Source organism: Mandrillus leucophaeus, unplaced genomic scaffold (assembly GCF_000951045.1).
Source record: "Mandrillus leucophaeus isolate KB7577 unplaced genomic scaffold, Mleu.le_1.0 Scaffold914, whole genome shotgun sequence".
NCBI lineage: Eukaryota > Metazoa > Chordata > Mammalia > Primates > Cercopithecidae > Mandrillus > Mandrillus leucophaeus.
In genome coordinates this window covers 685,310-700,954 of record NW_012109964.1, presented here as the reverse complement: position 1 = coordinate 700,954, position 15,645 = coordinate 685,310, and the positions used below count along the sequence as shown (strand labels likewise).

General features: G+C 36.1%; 1 protein-coding gene across 3 annotated transcripts; it reads right to left on the bottom strand.

The window, feature by feature from the left end:
- Positions 1 to 2,190: 2,190 nt before the first annotated feature.
- Positions 2,191 to 15,402, bottom strand: ZNF330 (zinc finger protein 330). 3 transcript variants are annotated; one of them, XM_011969845.1, is made up of 10 exons: positions 15,173 to 15,402; positions 13,809 to 13,934; positions 11,872 to 11,891; positions 11,701 to 11,771; positions 9,539 to 9,618; positions 7,218 to 7,344; positions 6,641 to 6,745; positions 5,426 to 5,472; positions 4,263 to 4,380; positions 2,191 to 3,183 (listed from the first exon to the last, which is right to left on the bottom strand). In XM_011969845.1, the coding sequence occupies exons 2-10, from the start codon at positions 13,926 to 13,928 to the stop codon at positions 2,909 to 2,911; spliced, it is 963 nt and encodes a 320-aa protein (XP_011825235.1). In that variant the 5' UTR covers positions 13,929 to 13,934; positions 15,173 to 15,402; the 3' UTR covers positions 2,191 to 2,908. The 3 variants fall into 3 exon arrangements, with proteins under 3 accessions (XP_011825235.1, XP_011825237.1, XP_011825236.1); XM_011969846.1 differs by having other exon boundaries at positions 2,195 to 3,183; positions 15,204 to 15,345; XM_011969847.1 differs by lacking the exon at positions 11,701 to 11,771 and having other exon boundaries at positions 15,173 to 15,395.
- Positions 15,403 to 15,645: the final 243 nt, after the last annotated feature.

Below are 15,645 nucleotides of genomic sequence, written 5' to 3'. Positions count from 1 at the left end.
CCAGGATCCATAAAATTTCTGCAGGGGCCAAAATGGTGAATTGACAGATGTGATGAGATGATCACCTCTGCATCTTTTAGATCCCTAGGGGTGGTACTGCATCCTGCAAGTGACACTATTGTGTATTACTATCTGGCTGAAGTAAGAAGACACAAGGGTAGGCAGTGTCAGAGGCTTCACTTGGCCCTCCACACACGTTATGAAACCACTGTAAGCTTAAACTTGCCCAGGACTCCTTGTATAACCCAACTCCTCCCTCACCCCCTACAAAGAAGCAACAGGGACACTATCTGAATATCAATGTCAATTCAGATTCTGTGTTCAACAATCCTTGAAATCCCTTATATTTCCCCTTTCCTAAGCTTAGAATTACCAGAGCAAATGGCTCTGGATCCCTTTGAGGAAACACCAAAGGGAATCATTACCTTGTACAGATGCCATGGTGTCATGTCTTTCCTCCTGGGACCCAGCCACCTCTTCAGTCTGGGCTCCAGGTCTGAAGTGACTCAGGCCCAGAAATTGAGCAAGGGATGCTAGCATTTTATTGGGGTGACTACCCTTAGCTTCCATGTAACCATCCTTAATTTTATCTAGTGGGACAAACTGAATAGTATTCGTGTTGGCTACCCATTTGTTTTGTCCCTAAAGTGCTATGTTACATTAGCCTTCTCCATAACTCTTTGCAGGTTAGGACCCCTTGACTACCACTCTCACTTTCTCATTAACTGTAACCCCCTGACTTTTGGCAGTTGGGCACTGCCACTTTAGCCACTATTTTTCAGAATCTTGTCATACATTGCCATCAGCAAGCTGAACTGTTTTCTTTTCCTACTATCTGATAGGCCCACTGAGAGCTACCACATATTTTTAGAGATGCTTATATCCCATCATCAGTGCAGGTTTCTACGGCCCTGTTCAATGGTGTGTCCACCGAGCCTTCCCATGGAACACAATCATGTCATCTTCCAAGCCATTCCAACATACCCAATTCCCTTAACCGTTTAAATCCATTCTTCCACCATGTCATAGTAATCCTAGTGTTTCGACTTTGCTCAGAAAGGACCATTACTTTTTCCAAACTTCAAGAAGCCATCCTGGTAATGAGTTCACACCATCTCACAGGATCCTAGCCAAGGTATTAAAACCCTCTAATTTAAGATAACTCTTAGCAATCCAAAGATGCAGTGTAGGGGCTGCCATCAAACTCCTCCCTAATTTTATGTTTTGATCCTCTTAAGCACTGATTCCAACCTCAAGCATATTCCTCCAACTCTTCCTAATTCTTGCAGTTCCTTTGGGGTACAGTCTGTTTCCCCTCACTTCACGTCCAGCACCTCAACTGAGTTTTGCTTATCATCACTTAACTCTAATTTTAGGCCTGGAGATACTAACTATAATGGCCTGGAGACAGGACAAGTCTTGAAGGGAGCATGTTTCCTGAGGAAAGAAGCCTCTGCATTGTCATCCAGCCTGAGAATGAAGCGGGGAGTGCTTGCCCTTAACATGGAGGGGTGGGCTATGACTGAAAGCTCAGAAATTCAGGAGTCTGGGGAGTAAAAATCTCCAGTACCATCGATTCAGATGTCTCCATCTAATTTGTCAGGGTCACAGGTTTTCCCAAGCAGTTTGCCAATGTTGGCATAATAGACTTACCTTGGCTGGCAACTGTCTTTGAAGTTTATCCTTTGAAACTATGAAGTCTTGGGCTTGGTCCTCGGTTTTTTCAAGCTGTCCTACTGCAAAAGATGAAATGCTTTTTCGTATGCCACCAGAGGCCCTGTAACTTTGACACCTGGCTTTCTATCACCTGTTATTGTCCTTGGCTGTTAAGTATGCCTCTATAGAACAAAAATGGCTTGACAATGGCCATCCAACCCTGTTATCCTCATAGCTACAATTTTCTCCATACATCTAAAATGTCAGGCAATCAGGTATTGTCTTTCCTTCTACAACTACCCAATCCCTATTAACTGCCAGTGTAAGTTGTAACAATTGGGACTTGTGACAGGCCTGTCCTCCACCTATCATCAGTGATGGAGTCTGGGCTGCTTATCTTTAAGTGTATACCACACAGTCTCTACTACCTATTTCTGTATGTGCAAAAACTGAAGCAGTTTGTAAAAAAATTGGAATGCTTTCCAAAACAAACTGAAAATACAGAACAAAAAATTAAATATAATATCAAAAGTATTTAAGTGAAATAATAGGTTTATTCAAAGAGAAATAAAATGTCCTGGGTAAAGCTTCTGTAATAATACTATTTCTGATACTGTATCTCTGAAAAATGGCTAACTAGTCACCTTATCACTACATTTAAGGCATTAATAATAGGTACCACTGAGGATATACATTGTGAAGAAAGAGAATAGGTCAAATACTAAAACACACATATCATGACCACTCAAGGTGACATGAATATTTAATGAAAATTTAGAATATAACAACATATGACTTTCATTCTGTGGACATAAAAGGAAAAATACAGTAATTCATTTTACTCATTACATTTTACAAAATCAGACAAATGAATGAAGCAGTATTTTTTAATAAAAACAGTAATTTAATGTCAAACAAATATATTACCATCCTATTCCTTTATCCTGTATATATGTATCTAATTGGCAAAACATACTACTTTACTGAAATCAGTAACAATCCAATCCATGATACTTCAATTGGTTCGATCAATAAACATCTTACATTTGAAATTCATTTTTCTTATGCCGTAAGCTTGATTATCAGTTCTATAAAAATGCTACATCCTATCGCCTGGCCCATTAAGTGTAACTAGCCTTCCGCACAAGGCTAAGTGGCTAAGGTACTTTTGAACATCCACCCACAATTCATCAAGCGCACACACCCACTCCTGCTCCTCTCACACACAGCCACTAGAGGACAAGCTGCTCCCCTAGTTCTCTTGTTCCTCATAGTGAGCATAGCCACTAGCATAGGTCCTTCCTAAATTCAAATTAGTAAACAAATCTGATGACTCAGTGTCTGAATCCTTTCTGCCTTCTTCTTCTTCCTCTTCATCATCCTCTGCTTCATACTCATCCTCCTCCTCATCGTGGTAGCTGGTATCACCATACTTATCAGATGAAAGGTTCTTCCAGTAGGCATCATACCCAGAAGCGCCATCTCCTTCTTCAGCTCCGGTCTGCCTGCCAAATTTCAGGGAGCGTGCTATAGAAGACAGACATGTACAGGCATTTGGTTAGTTCCAGTCCTCTACATTCTCATTTCCTCTATAACATTTCATGAATTTCATTGGCTGCTTTAATCCCAAATGAAAAAATAGGTCATATTTTCCTAATTTTTTAACCTGAGTCTATATACACACCATAAAAAATAAAAACTACAGTGTCATTTTATTAAATCTAGAAAACAAATTAGACCAACAGACCACTCCAAAGGTAATGAGGCATGTTTAAAACTAAAATACCTTCTGTTTGGTCACTGACAGTTTATTTTCAAATCACATAAATCACAGAATACAGTTGATTTCATATCAGTACATTTTTCTTAAGACAGCTATTTTACAATGTAGATGCCCTGAAAAACAAAGCCTGTCATTTCTTCTGCCTTAGTAGTGACACAAAGTTTAGTGCGGAAGATCAGCAAAATCATCAGTCGCACCTCACTGTGCAGCTACATCTATGATTAAACAAGGCAGTCAGTCACTTAGAATTATGCTTCCATTCTGGTATGTCTGGTTAAGAGTCAAATTTCTCTTTAACAAAATTGGGAACTGCATTACTATAAGCATGCTTATAGTAGTGTTATTACGTCACAAAAAAAGTTACATAAAAACCATAAAATAATTTCCTATAGTAGTGCTATTACATAAATAAACATAGGTGCTCAAATACCATACGCCTAAGATAGCTTCAGAGTAAATTTGACTTCTAAGTACTTAAGATTACCACCACTTTAATATGAAGGAATTATAGCTACTCAACTATTTAACAAGGAAGCTTCAACAAAAATTAAAAAATCACTCTTTATCTTAAATTTCAGTATTTGCTGTCATTAACTAAGGCAAATACCAAATATCAACATGAATATTGGTATATTTAAGTAAAACTGAAAAACTTTACCGACATATTTTCCCAAGCTGTAACATTCCACTTGTTTAAAAGAACACATTCATCTTTTCAAATAAAAGGCAGTAAGAAAAACAGACCAAAAAAAAAAAACAAAAAGATAAACTTTGTCAAAGTATGAAAGCAAAAATCACTTCCTTAGTATCTTAAGGGCCTTACTTGACATGCTAAGGTCCTTAGTCTCCTGCGTTTCATGCCCACACTTAGGACAAGGAGGCTGTTTTCCTTTTTCTTGCTTAAACACTTTGCTCCTTGTATGATCATCACAGAAACAAGCCTACATAAGAGAAGCAAAATAAGTAAATAAATAAAAATGTAAAAATATACAAAAAAGACAGTATTCATTGCTTTAAAGATATAGCTTTGTTAAGGCAGTAAGATTAAGAATTTTGTTGGGACCAGTCACACTTTTCATTTCATTTTTTTAACAGAAATGATTTTTGTCAGGACTCTTCTGAACGATGATCTAACAAAAGGCAGACTAACTATATTGAGTATGACATGTAAGTACATTTAGCCGTTCAAAAATATTTCAGTATTCATAAGGCCCCTGACGAAATGAAATAATGGTGAACAGCCTATTTACTCTCACACAGTGTATGGTCTAACTGGGGATGGAGACAGTGAAAGGGCAATTACAAGACACTAAGCACTGAAGGGGAAGTGCAGAGGGAAGAGCACTAAAGCAGACATGGGGTTTGGGAAAGGCATCTTAGAGACACAAAGTCTTAATCGCAACATGAAGAATGGAAGGGCAATAGGGTAAGCAAAGATGGAAAAGTACTCCAGACAAAGAAAACAACACAGACAACGCCTGAACGCCATTTGGTAAAACTAGAACAGAACTGGAAGATAAATAAGACATAGGGTTAGGAATATAAGAACTAGAGAAATGCTTCTGAGAGGAAGGGCATTGGCTACATCTGTTTAGTAATCTTTGATGAACAAATGCTAGAGAATAGGCCTAAGGACACAGAAAAATTTGGAAATCTTTACCCAAACTCTTCTAGGCAGGTACATTTTGACATTAATTAAAATAGACTCTCATCACCTTAGTCAGAATGTTCTCCATTAAAAACACAGAGCCAGGATTCCAGAGAAATGTGCACTAATCACAACTCTATTACAAGGTGACTAGATGACCACTGCAAAGTCATGTAAGCCTTCTCAACTTCAATTCCATAATCTCAAAAATAAAAGAATTAAACTATATAATTTTAAGGTATCTTATACATTAATTATAGCTACATATAATCCAAGGACTGGTGGAGGGGTATAAAGATTAAAAACAAAATCTAAAAAGAAAAAATGCATAGGTATACCTTACAACGGAGACACGAGTGCTGACCAAGCCGATTGCACGAAACACCTGTGGGAAAGAGATTAATCTTAAATCCCATATTACATTCTTAGAATTTTCCTTTGTCTTTTATCAAATCACTAAAAGCTTGCAATGGAAATACAGCCTTATAGACAGCTGCCTGTCTTTTGGGTTCAAATGTTATAAAACACACAAAGCTCCCATGCTGCAAATAAAATAATTAAATTTATTATTATACATTCTGCAAAATGCTAAGAAAGGCTCAAAAATGATATATACTTCAAGATGCTCTTTTAATCTTTGAGAATTTTATATATAAATATTGTAAGAATTATATACACATGCATACACATATATTGTGTGTGTGTAGTGTGTATGTTGTATGTATATCACAGAGATGACTTATCTACTTTAAATTTATAAGTAAGTGTAAGAATTAGGATTTCATAACAGAACACGAACCAAATTAAAGGAAGAGAATACCTGGGGAATTTCAGTCTTTTTCCTATAATAGTAACTACTATTTAAAAAGGGCTTTTTAAATGCCAAGTACTACATACTATTGTTTCATATGGAGTCTCATTTCAATGAACCTTCCAAGAAAGAAACATCTGTAAAGTTGATACTATTATCCCAGTCAGTAATGCTGGTTCTCAACTGGAAAATACATGAGAATTTTGTGTGTAGGTTAAATACAGGTGCCTGGCACCCACCACAGACTTAAAAGATAGAATCTCCAGGGATGAGACCTGGGCATCCACATTAGTTTTAAAACCTCCACAGGTATTTTTGATATACGGTCCTGTCTAAGAATCACTGGAACCAACTAGCAGAAACAAACAGGGTGGTATCTCTTACTGGAGGGCATTTGGAAATGGGAAGGAAGAAGGGTGAGGGTTTGGTTTTTACAATAATTTGAAGGTAAAAATGACATGTGGTAGTCTGAACCAGGAAAGGTGTAAGTCCTGCAATGCCTAATCAAATCAAGCCTACAAAATGAAGAACTGGCCCAACCAATATGCCAGTGGCATCCCTGCTGAAAAATTTACAACTATATTCTGACTGTTCTGAGTGTTTTCTAGAAACAGAAAATACAGATTGAGTTAAATTACAGTTCATGAGAAGCTGTATAAAAAAACTTGATTCCTTTTCCATTAAGATTAATACACTATTCAGAATCTTGGGTATAAAGAACATCTAATATTTAAAAACTTACATTTAAATGTTTCTGCCTCTAAAACCTGGCAGCTGGCTTGATGCTCAAATTGATCATCTTCACAGAGAAAGTTATGGCAAAAAGAACAACTGAATATTCTGCCTCCTATTGGATTAAAAAAAAATACAAATGTAAATAAGATAAACTTTAATTAAGAAAAACTCCTATCTATAAAACTGCTTAGAAGACATGGCAAGTTACTTTGGAGGTACACCAAAATTGTTCAGCCATTTTTTTTCTGATAAAAGCTAAAATGAAAACTGTTGGAAGTCCTTGAAACTAAACTGAAACTGAAAAAAGGGGGCTCTTACTATCCACTAGCTACTCATATAACACTCACAATGCTCAAAAAGACTACCTGCTCCACCCCAACTCCCTTCCACGTTTGAGTAAACAATACTAGCACTGACAATGACTGATAGTATAGATCCCTTCTCTAACTACGCTGATAATCTAAATAGTACCAGTAGTTAGGATTGACAGTATCCTGAAAAAAAATCTCAAAAGTAGCATGCAAAATGTTTCCAAGTCAACCTTCACCTACAACGAAGCTCATTACTTGTGTCCAATGACTCACCATGGTCCCACACGCCTCGTTCACATTCAACACACTCAGCATCGGTAAGAGGGCAGGCACAGGCATGTGTACTGAGACATTTCCTACCATGGCAAACCCAAGCTTCACAGAAGTCACATATTGCACCCTGTAACCAAGGAACAAGAATAGATAATCATTATCACCTGATCACCTGCAACCATTGCTTAACCATGGCAACCATAAAAACTGTATACATTTAGCAATTTATCAACCCTCAATGATAGTAGGTAGATTCATTTAAAAATTTTACTACTCACTCTAAGCCAAAATTAAAAAGGGTTCTCTGAAAAACAACTTAACAGCTACCCACAATATACAAAACTCAGTTACGTATCAAAAGAAGAAAAGGTAAACTGCACACTTACCCTAATATTATTTAATTAAGTCAGAGTTGGAAGTGTTTTCCTCAAAATGAGTTTAATTCAAATGGACTTTGGAGGAGACAACAGTTTAAGCTTTCTTGTCTATAATAATTCCTGTAACTAAACTGAATTTTTAAATACTACCATTTCTGATTTTTAAAACACCTTCTTACCTATATAATTTATAAAATAATTGCATAGCTTTTCTAGAATTACTGAGAAATATGAAACTTTTGCCAGCTTTTTTTCTCTTATGGAAACTTATATTTTAATAATAATTACACTTCTTTGTGGAAAAATTTTAAAGTAAAATATATGGAACTAAAATACAGGGTAAGATTCTCCAATTCTATATCAAGAAAAGACAATAACAATATGTGTTTCAATAAAACATTGACACCTATTGAATATTAAAAGCTAGAAAGAATCTTAAGAGAGTAGGATCAGACAATCTTTCCTTTATAAAGGAAAAGCATGGGGCCCAAGACTAAATCCAAGTCCCAGAGTTGGATTACAGGTGAGGTGAGATTTAAAGCCAGGATTTCAGAATCTCAATTCAGTATTCTATTATTCAAGACTCTGAAACAAATGTAGTGAACAACAAATAGGAAGAATGTTTTTTGACTTGCAAAAATGGGTTATCAGTATAGCTAGCAAATCATCAACTATCTCTCTTGGATCAGCCAGAGTTCTTGCAAAAAAGAGATGGTACTCTCAAACTAGGTAATCCAGAAGAGTTTTAATAGAGATAATTTACAGAGGACAGGGAAGGACTTAGGACAAACAGGAGAGGACTACCTGACCATAGAGAGAGGAACTGTGGTCCTTAGAGAAAAGACAAAACCAAACCAGGATAACCTGGTAGGGAGTGAGATGAAAGAATGAACACCAGATCTTATTCTCCTGCTGTTCTCAGGGGGAATCTGAGGAGGCAAATATAAAATATCCAGAAAATCACTTTTCTAGAATTTACAACTAATGATATATGACTCTACTTAAATGTTTTCTTTAAGAAGAAATTACTCACATTCAAAACACACGGTGATTTTAAAAAACAAATTTGACTGAACTTAAGCTACCAAGGAAGACTGAAAGGGTTTCTGAATAAAGATAACATTGACAATTCTATATTTAAAATAAATAGCAATTCACAAGATAATTCTCACTCCTTGCTTCTATAGTATATGCACATATGAAATATAGGTCTCCCTCATAATAGAAGTTTACATGTTCTTGGAAATTTACCATAAATAAAATATTCCATTTGACATAAATATAGTATCATTTTCCTCATGGACTACAATTTGAACAAAATTTTATTTGAACATAAAATCATACAACAATACAGTAAAACTGGTTACCTCATATTTAAAAGGAAAACATGTTTTAGTAAAAAGAGCAAAATACATCACATAATCTAATTGTTTTTATTATTCAAAAAGCTGAATTTACTTAAAAAAAAATCCTGTACGTAATGAAGAGGTATGTTAAATATATACACTTTTCTGAAATGTAAAGTTTTAAAGAACACTATTATCCTAGGTTCCATTAGAACTAGGTTGCTTATTTAAGCAAAGGCTTAAACATTGGTTAAGCAGGGCTTTCAGTACACTAAATACTGTTTTGTGAAGCCTGGTTAAGAGATATTAGAAAGGTACCACTGATAAATGAAATTCTGTTTAGATGAGCATGAAAAGTTTCCATGCCTTGTATATTTCCTAATAAGGAAGAAAGAAGCAGCTAGAAACCAGTGGGTACTAAGGGGAAATCATACAAAAAGCATGCCACTGATAATCCAGATAACTACAGATTGATTGTAACAAGGGATAAAGCAGTGATATTTAGAAAAAAATAACCGTTGATCAGAATGTCTTTTTCTTGAAAACGTACTAGTTTTCCTTGAAAACGTACTAGTCTAAGAGATAAGAAGAAGCTTACCACCATTGCAAGGCCAGTACTGTATACACCAGCATGCTTTATGACACAGTCTGAAGACTTCATCATGCACTTTGTTTTCCCTAAAGAAGAGAAACATTTGCACTGTTAGTCTTGCAAAGGAATACATACCAGTACTCACGAATTCCTCTTTTATCCAGCCCAAGTTCCTGAGGAAATAATTTAAAAACTAATGAAATTGAATCAGTATTTACTGCTTACATAACTAAAAAGAGAAAATAGATGTAACTGAGACTTCATTACTCGAATCAGACTTTTCAGATTTCAAATTTACTAATAAATCTGTAAAATGAACTACACAACAACATATATGCTAATTTGTTTGTACTAAATCAGAAATCACAGGTTATGCTTTGTAATCTAATGATCACTTTAACAGTTTAAAAATGTATGAATCTTCAGATTATTCAAAATATTTTTAAAGGAATGCTTTTTTATAATAAATTTTACATTTTATAATTCACAATACAAATTGTGGTTTGAAGTTATCATTTCTTTCCACAGAATACCTCAAACCAAACCAAATGATTATGTAACTTACCAAGTTAATGTAATTTTATCCAAACATAAAAATTTATAAGAAAGCCCCCAGTTAAACAAAATGCAAAATTTTGAAATGGTGCCCATATAAGCATAATAAACGATACGGTGATACAGCTACAAATCACCACACAACCACTAAACCTCTGATCTAGAAGCAAATTAAATTACCAACCCAAAACACTATTAGGAAATTTGCTTATCAGATATTATGTGAGAATTAATGATGACATTAATCATCCATCTGAGACTCCACAAAATGGAACACAAAAGAAACCATTTTCCATTATCTTGATTCCCTAAGGAACAAAGTTAGACAATAGAAATGGGAAGAGGAACTGGAAATGAGAGGCAGCAGCTACCCAACTGTTCCATGTCCAGCACTAAGAGTCAGTAAATGAGAAATGCATCCATCTAATAGCACTACAAAATTTAAGCCCAGAGACACTGAAAATATGGGTAAGTCCTAGCAAGAACTTACCTCTTAATCTTCCACAAAGTCTATTTTCTCACTCTACATTCATTACATTTTATGAAACAAGGCTATAAAAACTACCATGAGTGTTCCATATAGGCCAGTTTTCTCTTTTTCATCAACTGTAGAATTGAAAAGATATATTCTTTGAAATCTAGAACTACACTAGAAATATTCAGGGATATAGCCCTAAACACTACTAACTTTCTGGAATATTATTATATATAAACACTTTTAAATGAGGCATACCCCAAATTGTTCTACCTGAAATTATTATCTCATAAATAAAAGTGATACTTGTTCATCAAAAGTTGGAGAGGGATGTAAATCTAGAGTAATAAAGTTAACGGTTTCTTTATTGCAAGTCTTCAGAACTTCTAACATATAAATATATAATAGAAATCTCCCAGATGAGAATGAGAGGAGGATGCATGCAATATTTCTCAAATGTATATCCGTATATATTTTTCAAGAAATATCCATTAATATTTCAGTTAGTCTGTGGAAGACTATTTGGGAAACACCCATCTTGCTAACATTTAGTTTTATTTTGAATAATCATTTCAGGGTACAAGTCTCCACCTATACTTAAGAATTGGGCACATGACTTAGGAACTTGATTTCAATAATTTGAGAATACATGTGAGGAAACTCATGAATCATATAGTAAGCATCAAACTCAAAAACTACTGATCACAAAATAAGCACCAGGTAAATGTGGAATAAAATTATTCCCAATGGTCTAACACACTGCAGGTACTATCAGCAGGAATCAAAATGTAGATAAGTAAACAAATAGATACAGACAAGACTAAGGTAGTATAACTAAAAGTTCAGGATCCCCAAATGTTATGTCTAAAATCTGATCTTTTATTATTTAAAAAAACTTATTGGTAACCTATATCTAAATTGTACCTTAATTATTTTCCAGCATTACATCAGAGACAAAATCAAGACTTGATAGTTTTTTGGTAGGCAACATAACACATTTTGTTATTTTTTTAATGGTAAAGCATAACATTATAACCAATTGTAAGCACGGTAACCAATAGCAACAAACCCACCCCAGTTCAAATTGATGAACTACCAGTTTATAAAAAGTATATGTCCTTAGTTATTACTTACTTACCACACTGTGCACAAATTGGTAACTTCTGTACAGAATTACAAAAGTAGCAAAATGCTCTATTCTTCTGCCGCCTTGTCATGTAAAATAAAATTTTAAAATATGGTCAATGTCAAATAAAAGGTCAGAGGGACAATTTTAGTAAAGGTAGATAGAAAAAGAAATAAAATTTACCTCTGACACTTGTCACATTCCTGTAACGTATAAAAATACCACATTAATTTTTCTGCAGACTGAAAACTGCAAATTTACTTGTATTACAAAGAATAACCTGCTTTTCAGGTTAAAATTTAAGTGACACTACACTAAAGCTCCAACTCCACCCATGTATACAAGCATCTACCCATGCTTAAATAACAAAGGTATGTAAGAGAGAGAGAGTCTGGGTAGATTCCAGAGGAAGAAGTGGCATTATCACGAAGGAGGCTAAACACATTGGTAGTTTATTTTTCAGTTGTTTGTAAGGAATAAAATATCACAGAATGAACATAAGAAACAGGAGAGAATACAAAATAATAAAGTTCACAGAAAATCCAGAGTCCTAAACATGGTTTTAAAAACTCTCCACAATCTGGCCCTTAACCACTTTCCAAACCTTGTTGGCCTACTCTTTTTAGACTCAAGTCACTAATGGTCAGCCATTCCCCAAATATGTCTTATATTCTCTCTTCTCCATGTCTTTACTTATTCTAATACTTTTCCCTGAAAAGTGCCTACTACCTGTTGAAAGTTCTGGTGAAAATCCCACCTCCTCTGTGAACTGTACGCCTTCCACACACAGTCAACTTTATCACCTCTTAGTCCTAATAAGTACATTGTACCTTTATTGAAGCACTTCCAAAATCTAGCTGTCATTATATATATTTAGGCATGCCAGTCATTTATTGTTTTCTCTGCCTAACACCTCTCTTCTCTGGAAAGGACTCTTACATACAGAAGAGAGCCTCACTGTCACATCTGTGCTATGTAATCTGGCCTCTCCCAACCAACCCCAATAAATGTTAGTCCTGGGACAGGCACTGGGTCAAGTCCAGCCTTTCAGAGTTCTTTCCTTCTCTGAGGAACAATATGTGATGTGAGACATGCAAGCTACCTGCAACTATGAAACCAAACAAATGGAGTAAAACAACATGAAAAAATGGAACTAATAAGGAAGAAGAAACAACAGCAAAAGATAGAACTACAAGTTGTTCCACGTTCCGATTGTCCCTGAGTCCCAGGTATATCCTTCCCCTTCCCAGCAATATGAGTTATTCCATTATCCATTCAATAAACTATTTTTCCCTAAGGTTAATTTAAGTTAGATTTCTGTCATTTATAAACAAACAAATCCTAATATACAAGATAACTGAGCTATAAACTTCTGGAAATAGGGCCCATGTAATTCATCTATGTATCACCATCCACAGTGTCTGAAATAACACCTGGCACAGAGTAGATGCACAATAAACGTTTGCTAAATTAAGCTACATTAAACAATTCATATATGTTTGACAAAACAAAAGGAAGAGGGAAAAAAAAGAAACAGTGGGAAAAGAAAACAAAGAAAGGAGTAGAAATAGGGAGAACTGGAATAACTCTACAGTCAGTGAAAGCAAAGAGGAAATGATGACATAATTGTTTTTTCACGTATTTCAAAAAGCATATTTCAAAAGCAGCAACCATTCAAAGCAGCCCAGAAATTATCAGGGCTAACCCACTTAGCACATGCAGATAAGGTAATAGAACAGGAAGCCAACAGATGTTAAGTAGGAAGTTCAGAAAAGAGAAAGGAAAGAATAGCTAAGAAAATATGATGAAAACCCAACTAATAAGACAAATTAAGGCACTAAAGAAACTGGAAAATGAAAGTTTCTATTATCTATTCTTGTCCAATATCTACCTTTATCACCAACAGTATGTGAAGTAATATGCTAGGTTTTATAAATAATATAAAATCCAACAAGAATCACTGCTACTCAGTGAAATCAACGGACGAGCCAGAGATACTAAATTCAGTAACAAAATATATGCAAAAACACTGTCTTCACTAAAATTTTATTCAGGTGTACTTCAGATAAAATAGTATATGGTTTTTTCAACTATCAACTGATATCAAAAAAAGCTGATACCATTGAAGCATTACATGGATGTTTGGCCAAATCTATAGTGCTTCTTGATGCTCTTAGCTGTTTTTCACGTTCTCGGCGGTTCTCAGCCTTCTTCCTCGCACCAGTCTTTTTTTTAGGCATTTTCCCCTATTTTGACACAAGAGAACAGAAAAGATATAATTGACTGCATTTACTATTTTAATAAACTAAGAAATAGTATAACAAAGTATTCTTATTCTTGTTAAATGTTAAACTCTATCCTTTTGATAACTAAGCACATTCTAAGCCTTACGAAACGTTAAGCACGTATTATTCCAAATGAAGCGGGTGACCCTTAAAACAAGGCATTTATTGGCACTTAACGATTCTAAAAATGTAAACGTCAAAAAAATTTACCCTAAAAGACAAACTGGTTTTCTTTTCCCACTAAGAAAAAAGTTTCTCCAATGATAAAGTATTCTGCACCTCATTAAAACAAATGAATCATGTATCTCATTATCAAAAAAAAAAATTAAAAAGAGCATTATTTACCCAGTTTATATCACCTTTTTGAGCTATATATTCAGATGACCTGACGCTGCCAACACCTTAAGTAAAACAAGTCTAATTTTTCCTATGTAATATGTAAACAAAACATCTGTCAACAAATAACACTATTAACTACAAAGTCAAAACATTCCGAAGACATTTAAGGTATTAGTTGCTTTGAATCTTTAACAAATGCTTTTCCCTCTACACGCAGTGAGTATGTAATTTTAATGGGGTTCAAATTTATGTTTAAGAGTATGTTTAATTTTCATTATTTAGTTGAAATACAAGATTCTTCTAAACTGAAGTTTTCTGAACTGAATGCTCAATTAAAAAAAAAAACAAACAAACCGGTGGTAAGCTGCACGGTAGCAACTGAAAAATAGCCACATTTAATAGGTGGTTACTTCGGTAACGTAACGCCCAGACCACTAAAGTCACCATTCCAGTATGTAAAATGACAAAATCTAGAGGGCGCGCTGCCCTGGCCAAAGAACCTCAGAAAATCACGAGGTGATCATGCGGATGAACTTTCTGCGTCCTCAGAGATATCCTTTGAATCCTCTGATAAAGTTAAATCTCATTTTTTTCCCCTCCAGTTTGTTCTGCACGCTCAAAACAGTGAATCTTCTTCTCAGACTTATATGGGTTCAAGCCCTTTTCCGGTAACACTCCAACTTCTTGCGGGCACTGCGCGTGTCACCAAGTGAGGAAATAGGCACGTGGCACTGCGGCTTTAGGAGTCCAGCCTGGAGCTGAAGAACCCAGTGGGGCGGAGGGGCATCCAGGGGAGAAGCGACAGAGGCGCCAGGCGGCTTGGGGACCCGCAACTGTCACCCGCCCGAAGGACACCCTACCTCGTGCGCGCTCCGGGCAAACCTAGCTCACTTTCACCGGGAGGCCGGACACAGTCAGGGGGCCGAAGGACAGGGAATGGCGTGAGGCCCGCCCGCGACAGCAGTAAATCCAACTCGTGGACCAGGACTCCGGGAAAGAAGGTACTAAGAGCCAGGGAGGCTGACAGCCGGTTCCGGACACTAGGAGACGGACCGGACGTCCTTTTACGACAGCAGCGTCCTTACGGCCGTCGTCACAGGAAGGGGCCCGCCCACTTCTGTTCGCTCCGCCCCTTCCCCGCCCACACCTGCGGGGGCCAATGCCCCATTCCTAAGCAGAGGATCTTAAGAAAAGGCAGGAAATGCGAGGGAAAATAGGGAAGCAGACGGAGGGAAAGCGGGGGAAGGACCCCTTAGTTTTACTTTTTTAGAAAAAGGATGAGTCTAAAAGGAAGAGGAAAATGAACTCAGATTTGGGACTGGATCAATTGACT